This window comes from Pteropus alecto, unplaced genomic scaffold (genome assembly GCF_000325575.1).
Source record: "Pteropus alecto unplaced genomic scaffold, ASM32557v1 scaffold7, whole genome shotgun sequence".
In the NCBI taxonomy this organism is placed as follows: domain Eukaryota; kingdom Metazoa; phylum Chordata; class Mammalia; order Chiroptera; family Pteropodidae; genus Pteropus; species Pteropus alecto.
This window is the reverse complement of record NW_006494614.1, coordinates 23,393,121-23,405,238: the sequence shown is the minus strand read 5'-3', so window position 1 is coordinate 23,405,238 and position 12,118 is coordinate 23,393,121. Positions and strand designations below refer to the sequence as shown.

The window sequence follows — 12,118 nt, the reverse complement described above, 5'->3', positions numbered from 1 at the left end:
AAAACTAACAATGACTATAAAAAAGATAAAAAAAAATGGAAATTCACATGTTCCCACATAAAAAGATTGTAATACCAAACCCCTCCTAATCTATAAAAACTATATATTACCAATCAAAGATCCAATATACTAAGGTGTATTTTGACATGCTGATTCTAAAAGTCATCTGAAAAACACAGGCAAGAACTAGGAAATTTTTTGAATAAGACCAACAATGAGAAATTATTCAATTACTATACTTTATTATGTATTATTATAGTAACTCCTTTCACTTACCTACATGGCAAAATTTAAATCATTAGTAATATCCAGTAGTGGCAAATGTGGAAGAAAAGTCATCTCCTACACAGTAATAAGAAGACAGTCTACGATCTAGACATTCTTTGTTGGAATCCCTCCTAGCAACGAGCAAGCCCAAATGGGGCCACTCCTTCCCACACAGTAGGAGATGTACCCAATATCAATTACATGCTTATGGGACCAAGGGGCCCAAAGTTTCTAGGTGTTCAGCAACTGAAATGTCCTAGCACCCCATGAACATTTTGTATCTAAGCTCACACTACTTAGTACCCAAGTCTGTAGTGTTTATCTACCTGCAAAGCCACTCTTCCGCTTGTCCAATATGAAGAGAGAACAAAAAGAGAAAGAGTTACCTCTGCTGAAGCACCTGCACTTTGAGAAAGCTTACCTCTTTGCAGAATGTCAAATATATAAGAACTTGTGTGCTTGTTGATTCTTATCCTGTAAATTCCAGCCTGCACCAAGTAATGCTTATTGACCTTTCACCTGAGCCCTTTACCCAATAATATTCAGGGTAGCATTATTTAAAATATTAAAGACAATAACAGGAAAAAAAAATAAACACAATCTAGATGCCTGGGGAGAAACTGTAAAATGTATTACAGTACATTCATAATATGGAATACCATATAGACAGTAAAAACAATGAAATCTAGATAAAATGGCATAGATGGATATCCATGAAGTACATTTGGGGGGAGGGCAAAACAAGTTTTAACACCTGTAGTCTTTGCCTAAAAACTGTAGTGAAAGAAACACTCATACATATACAGATAAATGAAAAGACAGTGTTAAGTAGTCTCACCATATGGGAATGGAAAAGCACTGGGTAGAATTCTATAAAACGATTGGAAATTTTTTTGCTGATGATTCAAGTAACCAAATGTATATGTATATAATCAAAGCTTTAGCTCCTAAAAACTATTTCTTTAATGACTGTGTATACATCAAAACAAAAGTTTAAATAGATTTTTGAAACATGAAGATTTCTGAAACAGGATAATTACATCTATCCCTATGCAAGCTTCTTACCAATTTCCAAGACAACCACATGAGGTATTAATGTATCCATTGAGGACATGTTAAAAGTTAAAACTTTGAAATTGAACAAGGCCCCAACTTCAGGAAAAAAACAAAAAACAAACAAAAAAACTATATGTAGAAAATCTGAAGGTAATTTATAACCAAAAATTCATTGAAATTTCATACCTTTTGCCCTGCAGGATTCTTTTGTTTAACCAAATCTTGAGGCAATAAGTGTATTACTGTTACTATTTTAAAGCTAAAAATATGTGTAAAATATATAACATCACTCAAGTACTATTAGTGTATTTGGCTTGTACACACTGTCTTGCCTCCAATGTATCTGATGTACTGTCAAAAGAGCTTAGTTTATGAAACTTTCCTTCTATGGAGAAGCACTATGACCTTGATACATTTTATAAACAACTGCTTCTCAGAGTAGAAACCAAAAGGAATTTTCTAGTCAATTAAACCCAAAGGATTGTGAATGAGATAATCAAGAATACTAAATAAAGAAATTAGAGAACATTCAAGAAAGAAAAATAAAAATTCCATAAAACAAAGATGTAATAGATCACATATATAAAAGTCCCTTTCCCATTCTTCACAATGACTTTTTGAAATATTCTGCTCAACTACAGTTGACTCTCCTCATTTTTACCTGAAAACCTCATCTTAGACTAGTGTTCTCACTCAGGAGTGATTTTGTCTCCTATGGACCATCTTGCAATGTCTGGAGACATGGAGTGGGGAAGGAGGGAGATCAGTATACTACTGATCTAGTAGATAGAGGCAAGGATTTGCTAAACATCTACAATGCACAGGATAGCTCCCAACAACAAAGAATTAGCCAGCACAAAATGTCAGTGGTTGAAAACACTTAGAGGACTCTAAAATAATCTGAAGCCAAAAGACAAGAGTTCACTTATCTTACTACCAAATCTAAAAACTGGGTTCCATCTATATTCAAATCTTAGTTCTTCCTTCTGCTAAGTGCCTGTACTATTTACAGCCAATTCTTTCACTGTGAACCTCCCCTGCAATCAGCTTTGCCTTCTCAAGGACACTGCACCTGTAATGACCTCTCACTCCCCTCAAAATTTCCTAAAACTCTACCTAATGCTTAGGTATATAAACTCTAGTAATTTCCATAAAACAACAAAGAGATCAACAGACAACAACTCACGTCAAAAAAACCTACCCAGACCCGACTTTCTACACCACTACAGGACAAAACTCACTGAAAAATTGTCAGCATTCCCTATCACTACTTCCTCAGCTCTCTTGTCCACATTTAACCCACTCCAAACTATCCCACTGACCCATTAAAATTACTCTTTATGGAAAAAAAAAAAAAGGAAGGAAGAAAGAAAAGGCAGAAGGAAGGGAGGAAGGGAGGAAGGGAGGGAGGGAGGGAGGGAAGGAAGGCGAGATACCACTTCGTACCCACTGGAATGGCTGTGAGGGAGGGAGGGAGGGAGGGAGGAAGGAAGGAAGGAAGGAAGGAAGGAAGGAAGGAAGGAAGGAAGGAAGGAAGGAAGGAAAGAAATTACTCTTCATGCTCTTTGGTCACCACTGAACAAAATTAACAGTCACTTTTCTCCCTCCCTCACACCTCTCAACATCATTCAAAGAAGTTATCACTCTCTTCCTGAAACACATTCTTCTCTTGATTTTCATAAGACTCTCTCTTCTGTTTTTCTTCCTACCTCTCAGGTTGCAGCCTCTGCCCTTCAGTTGGCCTCTTCATATTGAAGCACTCTAATCCATGTTCCAATGCCAATCCTCTGACGACTCAGTCTTCCCAGCTAGTAGTCAGTCCACAGCTCTGAATACTACCCAAATGATGACGACTTCCATATAATTCACTTCGCTCCAACCTTAAGGTCTCCCTGAAGCTTCAACTTACTACTTGACACCTTTGCTTTAATATATGTAGCAGGCACTTTGAAGAGAACTTATCCAAAATACAGCTGTTTTTTCTACATTCCCTCACCTGCCCATGTGCTTACATATGCCCTGTTATTTCTCCAAGCTTCCTTATTTCTCTAAGATATATGAAAACCTAGACATCAGTGCTTCAATTTTGTTTTCCCTTCACCCCCATCCCCCATATCTAATCCATCAGCAAATTCAAGCAGTTTTAGCTCCAAAATTATACCAATTTTAACTTTTCTCTACTCGCACCAGTCTAATCCAATTCACCTTTCTCTTTTATCTTCATTAACTTCACACTGCAGTTAGAAGAAAATCTTAACTCATTAGTATGACTTCAAAGTCATAAACGATCTGGTCCCCACCTTCCTCTAGACCTCAGCTAGTACCAAAGCACAACTCCTACCACCACTACACTTCAGCCAAATAGGCCAAACTCATCCCTGCCAAAGGGCCTGTATATCTACAGCTCCTGCTCCTTTCTTCCTAAAGGTCCTCTCTCTGGCTCATTACCTGACTGGCTCCTCCTCATTCTGATCTCAAGTAACCTCAGCGATCTGGCTTACCTCAGCTACGTGTCATTCCAATCCTCCTATCTAAATTACCTATAACTAATTACACTCTTACATCAATCTTTTATATTTCTTCATAGAATCTTCAGTTAGCTTGTTTTGTTGTTTACTGTTTGTCTGGTTTCACAGAAGGTAAACTCCAGGAGAGTACCTGCCTTATTTGTTTTAATAGTTAATCTCTAGCACCCACAATTGTCAGGTACATATTACATGCTTAAGAAATATTAAATGAATGAATATACTTAAGGTGCAATGAAAAGTACAATGTTCTAAAATACAATTACCACCACATGAGAGTAGGATTGAAGCACAAAATAAAAAAATAAAAAAATATTTGTTCACGTGTCAATTTCTGATTTTCTCTCATTAATACATTTTGTGTATACAACTATCCAAAGTTACTGGACAGCTATACAAGACACTGTAAAAGAATATCTCTAGCTAGTCTTTACAGTTTTTTTTTCTTCTATTAAGTTAATTATTTCACAAAAAAATACTAGAAACAAAGAAATTATCTAGCTAAGATTATTCATAGTGACGTGTGTTGAAAAAAAGTCAAAGGAAACAATTCAAACATTATTACAACATACCACTGCCAAAACAAGGCAGAGATAGCTAGGAAGGTAACTAAGAGAAAATAAAGTATTGTTGACCGCGTTCTGACAGAAAAGCATGGGCATCTTCTGTCCTTCAGCCAATTCTTAGCCATCATTGACATCTAGAATTCCCAAATAATTATTCCTTATAAGCAAGTCCATAATCAGTTTAGAGGTTCCAATATTTGAGGTAGAAATGGAGAAAGTTAGAGAATATATATGTTCACTTAGGAATAAGCAATGTACATTGTAAAAATTAGGATACAAAATAATTCATCATGGAAAACGATGTCAACTTATACATTTATCCTAATAAATGTGGGTACATTAAAGCCATTGTAGCATACATATTTTTCTCTAACATGGTTAAATTTACAATTGTGGAATAAAATCTGAAGAAATAGTTCTTAAATACTTGTACTTGTCTTTCACTAAGTACCTCAAGTAAATTCATCAGTAACTTTTTGGAGAAAATACATTCTACAGTTTATTGGGAAAAAGTTCCTGAAAAGTTTTTTCAGTTCTACTTTTGAGTGTTAATATAGGCCAGCTTCAATGAAAACTCCTGTGAATTTCACTAGCCTCTCACAGACACACAAAAAAAGAAAAAGAAAGGGAAACAAAGGATGTTTTAAAATATCAAAAAGAAAAGTATCAAAGTATTAGGGGGAAAGAATGATAAATTATCTAAGCTCTGACTTAGCTAAAAACAAACAGAACTAAATAAACAACTAGGTAAATGAAAAGTAGAAAAAAAAAGCACATATAATTGCTGAATAAATAATGCCTTAATGAAAGAAAAATTTTCTTAAAAGTGGGGGTAAATACTAACATGGACTCCTTCCCTTCTAATTATTGGTGCCACATTTAGATTTAACAAATGTAAAAAAAGCGCATGATAATAGTTATGAATTTTCATCTTTTAAGGGACATTTAATAAAACAAGTGCCCTACATTTTTACAGGTAATATATTTGCTTCTTTAGGTGGGTGAATTCTTAAAGTGTTTCTCAAATGGATATAATGTCATCTCATAGATTAAAAAAAAAAAAAAAACTGGTACCCAGAAAGTGACTACTAAATTAAGCATGGACCCGAACAACTAGAGGAAGTTCATAATTTCATGAAAACACTTACTTTAGAAATTTCAAGATGAAAACACGCAAAAATCTGAAATTTCATGCAAATATTTAAGTACCTACATGTGTGTTACATACTAGGCATAAACAATAAATAAGACATAACTTCTGCTTCATAGAAGCTTATGCTAATAAGAAACGAGAAATTTACATAATTGAGAGAACTCAGAAATCTTCTCTTCATTTAAAAATGAGAAACCTGAAGTCCAAAAATGTTAATTAATTTGGCCAAACACACACGCTAGACAGTTAAGAGCCAAGACCAGTACTTAGGTCTTATAATTCCCAGCCTAACGGTCTTTTCACTATACCATACTGACTCTAAGTATTCAATATAAAATGGAGTAAGATTCTAATCTGCCACAAACAAATGTCCTTCTAAATTATGTATTTAGTGCATTAATGCAACCCAAGTCAAATAAACTTCAAAGAAAGGCACAAAAATAAAACCTACTACAATTACTTAATAAATTTTCAGATTAACAAAAGCATTCTTCACATTTGAAGGGTTGTGAAATTAATAGTTCTTATGTCAGTTAATAGTCTGTTTCTAGTCTTTCATGTTAGTTGTCATATTCTCAGCCCCTGTGCTACATTTCCATTCTCATTTATTCCCAGAGACAATAATAAAGCACATTATCTACTGGACTGTTAAATTTAAATACTTAAGTGCCAAAAATTTGAAAGAATAAAATTGCATAGTATAATAATTACCTTAAATGTGCCATTTTGATTTTTCATGTAAGAAACCAAAAATATATCCACTGGTAGAAGTGCTGATGTGATAAGTGCAATTGCCAGAGAAAAAATTGCTGTTATGGTGGAGACAACTTCACTTTCCCGCTGACTTTGGTATTTACGAACATATATCCAGCAGAATGCCAAAATAGCCTGAAATAGAACGAAATGTTTTGTTATTGCTCTATGTATTCTCTAAAACTGATTTTAGCAGGTGTTTAAAAGTTCTCAATGGGACACTTTATGTCAAGTAAAGGTTCTTTTAGATGTGTAAAGAAGGCCCACTACCTACTAGAAACTTGTTCAAGATTGATAATTTTTAAAGCCAACTTCATGAATGCAGTACAAGTTCACCTAGATGCAAAGACATACACACACAAAAGGAACAATTAAAAATTGTTGATAACAGTGCTCAGTTACATATACCCTCACCAAACACAATGCAACCATTAATAGTTTCATACAACATCGTAATTATAACTAGCTTTGAATACATTTTCCCTATAGAGCTCTCCTACCTAAAGGAGATGTAACTTAGATGTTCTAGCCTCAGCTTACTACTGAAGCACCACAGAACATAACTTGAAATTACTTGTGCTCCATTATGACAGTTTAAGAGTACCATTCAGCTAGAGATTAACTGCCAATTATCACTATGCAATTGACACATTATACTATAATTCAAATTTTACATGACACAAGAAATGTGAACACTGAAAATAAATACATATTCATTGCAAGAAGCTTTCCAGTGAAAAAAGTACAGTCAGAGGTACTGAAGCTGACATCTCTAATCAAGTAGGTACTATTAATAGTTACCAATGTCTTTCTAGGGATTAACACAGAGTATAGGACTTTATCCAAGATTCCCCAACTCTAGCTAACATCAGAATCCTCTGGAATACTTATTAAAGCACAGATTGCTGGTCCTCACTCCCAGAGTTTCAGATTCAAGAGGTGTGGCGTGGGGCCAGGAAATTCGCATTTGTAACAGCTTCCCAGGTGAGGCTGCTGCTAGTCCAGGGATTACATTTTGAGAACATCTGCACTACTCAATTGTAGAGAACTGCAGACATATACCATATCAGAGATTCTCAACCTTAGCTGTATGTCAGAGTCATCTGGGCAGTTTTTAAATACCCTTATGCCCTCCCCCAAGTCAATTCAATCGGGGAGTAAGGCTCCTCCAGGTATCAGCACCCTAAATGCCTGAAGATTCCAATCTGAGCCAAACTTGAGAACCACCATTTTAAATAAACTCTGTAAGAGTTCTGAGACAAGCTTGTTTTGTCTTTTCACTCTTTTCAACAGTCAACTGTTACTTCCTTTCTGGGTATCCTAGTTTAGGAGCCTAAACTGAACTAATAACACCACCTAACTGGTTTCACAGCTTCCAAATTATCCCTACGACAACCAAAATATAAGAACAGTTCATCTTCTTTAGAGTTAACCCCTCTCTTCACTCTCCATTTCTTGACAACCGCTGTTATCTGTCCCTATAGCTTCTGCTTTTTCTAGAATGTCATAATGTAGTACTATATAGCATGTCATCTTTTGAGTCTCGCTTCTTTAACTTAGCATAATGGATGTGAAATCCATCCAAGTTGTTGCATGTATATTCCTTCATATTACTAACATTTCATTGGTGTCAGAAAAGCAGGAAAGCATAAAATGAGAAGAAAATGCAGACTTTGGAACCTGGATGTTGGAGCAAAAAAAAAAAAACAAAACATAACAAAACATAGGTTCAAATTCTGTCTAATTATTTACTAATTTTTTTTGTTCTGGGGAAATTATTTTTCATAAAATGTTATTAATACTTTAATGGTTTGTCTTTAAATATATTCACACGTTTAAAACATTCCTCAAGTTATTATGAAGTCATTGGAAGCTGAGCCATATCTTTCTACACTTAGCAAAGTGTTCAATAAATTTTTTGTTAGATTTCAAGAAGATCTGCACTTTTACGAAGTTCAAAGTAATAGGTACTACTGCACAGGAAGGAGTTTCCCAATACCAGACAGACCTGCAAGGAAAGAGCAATCCAGGCCAAATAATTAAGCCAGAGATTCCTGAACTTTTTGGTCTTGGGATTCCTTCACAGTTTTAAAACTCAGAACTCCAAAGAACTTTTTGTTTATATGGGTTAAACTTATTAGTAGTTAACATATTATAAAATAAACCAAAGTCCTCATCTGTAAAATAGGAATAAGAATACTACTTTAATAGCAGTTTTAAAGGAATAAATGAGATGAAAGAGTTTAACATAGTGCCTGGTCACAGTAACTGGTTAACAAATAGCAATAATTATTATTAAATTTCATATAAAATAACATCTTAGAGTAGTTCATAAAAGAAATATATAATTTAACAATTGTAAGGGAAGGTTTAGAGCAGTCACCAATCTCTCCCAAGAAATTCTGATGTAACTGGTCTGGGCTTTAGGATTTTTAAAAACTCCCAAGGTGGTTTTAATGAGCAGTCAAGGTAGAGAACCACTGGGGCAGGGGTAGGAACAAGACAGATAAATGTTTGTTAAACTAATGAACACACATACTGCCTAAGGACTTGTTAAACTGCAGATTTGATTCAGTAGGGCTAAGGTCTTATGTTTTATATTTCTATCAAGTTCCCAGGTGGTGCCCTCACTTTTGAGTAATGAGTAAACTTGCTTCACAGAAATGGAGACTCTGTCTTGTATAGTAATGGGAAACACAATTTGAAAGGTGGAATAAGCCAAATGCTTGAGTATCTTGGGGGAACTAGGTAGAAAAGTTTAGATTTGACATTGTAAACACAAATAGATTATTGGCCTTGAAGAACAAGATCTAACCATTCCTTATGTGGCAGAAGAAACTGAAATCCATTCTGTTTGCTTAAGATCACAAAAGTCATCACCTAGTGTTCTGTTTCTTTAGATGACTGGCAGCAGTTCTGTGTTAAATTCCCAAACCACTGGCAGTCCCAAAACCCCTTCTGAAGATGTGCAATTTGAAAACTATTCTCATAATACTAAAATGTCACTTGCCTTTTTCACTGTGCTAACATTTGCACTCATGGTACATAAGCCATGTTGGGTAAAACTGCTGGCAAATTAAGCATGAGTCAAGACAATGACACCAAATTGTGCCAGTAGCTAATCGTATTCTTCATCATCGCACATATAAGGAAAAAAAAAAAAAAGACAATTTAACATAAGACTGCTTGACAAAGCAATAAAAATAAAATTTATTAAACTTCAACTCTTGAGTCTCTTTAAATACTGTGGAGGAAAAATGTGAAGTGTGCATTTAAGTTCTCCTACTGCAAACCAAGGTATGATAGCTGTCTCTAGGAAAGGTACCTCAATACTTATGAATTGGAAGCCAAACTAGGCACTGTTTGCAAGGAACACCATTTTTATTTGAAAGCACAACTGACTATGTTTATTCAGACTTGGATATTTGGCAGATTTTGTCAAAGGGAACTCCAACATTTCAAGAAAAATGACTGGCGGTATTTGCTGTCAATGATAAAATTCAAGCCTTCAAATGATAATTAAAATTCTGGAAAACTTGTGTCCAAAACTCTGAGCCCGACAGTTTCTCAATACTTATTTCTGAGATTTCTTCTGACATCAGTGGTGATATTACTGAATGTGAAATTTTGATATTAGGTAACGAAATATGCCCATATTGGGAAAATCTGCATAACTCAGTAAATCAGTATTTTCTAAATGACTAAATGCATCATGTTATAAAACCATGCATGGTTAAAAGATTCATTCAAAGTACAACATGGACCAATAGATCTTAATGAAACAGAATGAAAAGTTCGTTAATAGGGTTTCAGATTCTATATTACAACTTTTAAGAAGTTTCTACTCAATGAGTTTTGGTAGAGTATTAAAGAACATCATCCATAATTACCTAAACTCTCCTCTGCTTCCAATTACATATCACTAAAACTGGATTTTATTCATATACTTCAACCAAAATAACATCTCAAAAGACTGAATGCAGCAGACATAAGAATCCAGCTCTCCTCTAATAAACCAGGAATTAAAGTGATTTGTGGAAAATTAAACAATGGCCCTTATTACTAATTTTTCTACTCCAACATCCAGTTTCAAACTTAATGCCCTTCTCATTTTCTTTGTTCCTGCTGTAATATCACCAACTTAAATGTCTTCCCTTTCGCATCTATTCAAAGTCTACCTCAATTTTACTTTCAATATCGTTCTCTATTCTCTGAAGTTCTATTTCATTTATAAAATCATACTTTGGTTTTCAGTACTTAAAATATGTTTCATCAATTTTTGTTTTCCCACCTATCTTTAGGTGCTCTCAAAGGCCACATTCTATTTTGTTTGTACTCTCCTATGATTTATAGCACAACTGTTATACCTGAAATGTTTACTATTGGTAAATGCCAAGATATCCCCACTCGACTATAATACTGATTACATGCTTCTTTGTTTTCTCCTAAACCAACTGAACATAATGATCTGGAAAATGCAGTGAACTCTTCCAAGTACAAGACTGGATTGGCTTTGGAGAGCACGGCCAACCTTTAGGGTTTCTATTTTTTCCACTAACAGGAGTAAAGCGTGTTTTGGTTTAAAAGCAGTATGATTTTGCGGGAAAGTGAAGGTAGCAAGAGAAGTCTTTTCTTAAGCTTTCACTTCTCTTTTTGGTAGTTTTGCTGTAACATTTACTAGCAAAACATACTACATAAGTTGCAGACACCATAATGGCATGCAATGAGTAAAATTAAACAAATCTTGATTTTCAGACTAAAGTTAAAGGTTTTTTAGTTTACTTTTTGTTGTTTTTGTCGTGGAAAGTGCAAAAATACTTTGGGACAGGAAGCAACAATAGGACCAAATGAAGACAATGAATGTGAAGGTTACAGAGAAACAAACTGAACTACCCTCCCCCCCCATCCCAAAACCAAACCAAGGTTTTTAATATAGGGTAGAGAAGTAAAAACTAGGTTATCTGGGCCATTAAGGTCCACGTTTTGCTCACTGGATAAGCAGGAATAGGATGGCTGAGAAAAAGGCACCTGAGATCAGATAAGTGGTAGCATACATATCCTGATACTGGCAGTAAAGAGGGCTACAGCTTGCCCTACGCCTATCAACAGACCACACCTATTGGTTTCTACGCCTATCAATAGACCTATAGGTTTCTACAGCTATCAATAGATCAAAAAAGAATGTGGAACCTGGAAGTCAAAATGAACAACTCACGTCATCAAAGAATCGCACAATGGGTAGAGAAGGCTGGACACTCAATAACCTCAAAGATAGGGAATACAGGGGAAAAAAAATAAAATAAAATAAGCAGAGAAGTCCCCTTTCAAGTCAACAACGCCTGAGCCTGAGCTTGCAAAGATCAGCCGATGCTGCCCCATCACCATTTGCTCCCCTCTTACACGGAACCAGAGGCCACTACACCATTCTCAACCCTGAGGGACTCCTCTGTCCCCAAACTGCGCCCCAGGGCCCAAGTTAGGGATGAGAACAAGAGTTTCGAGAAAGGAAACCTGCAATATTAAATGTCATCAGGAAAAAGACAACAAAAGCAGCCGGAAATCCGTGCCTGCTCCCCACCAGCCGCAACACCGCCCCCGTTCCCGGCGAGGAGGAGCTCCTCATAGTCCAAGCTAAAAGCGGGGCGGGGCGAGGAGGGTCTCCCGGGCCGGAGAGACGAGCTGCAGGGCCGGCCCCTTCCTCTCTCCCACCAGTCTCAACACTGGATAAACTCCAAGCGCCTCCCCTACCAGTAGTAAGAGGCCAAATATGCACCAGCCGATCACCAGCTCCGCCGAAC

General features: G+C 35.8%; 1 protein-coding gene across 2 annotated transcripts in view; it reads right to left on the bottom strand.

The window, feature by feature from the left end:
• Positions 1 to 12,118, bottom strand: part of LMBRD1 (LMBR1 domain containing 1) — a 78,203-nt gene that overhangs the window by 63,754 nt on the left and 2,331 nt on the right. Inside the window, exons 1-2 of one of the 2 annotated variants that reach the window (XM_015600644.2) lie at positions 12,069 to 12,111; positions 6,279 to 6,455 (exon numbers count right to left, since the gene is read on the bottom strand). In XM_015600644.2, the coding sequence (XP_015456130.1) occupies positions 6,279 to 6,305 (27 nt within the window). In that variant the 5' untranslated portion in view covers positions 6,306 to 6,455; positions 12,069 to 12,111. Of the gene's footprint in view, positions 1 to 6,278; positions 6,456 to 12,068; positions 12,112 to 12,118 lie in introns of those variants that run through there. The other variant, XM_006926406.2, reaches the window with a different exon arrangement.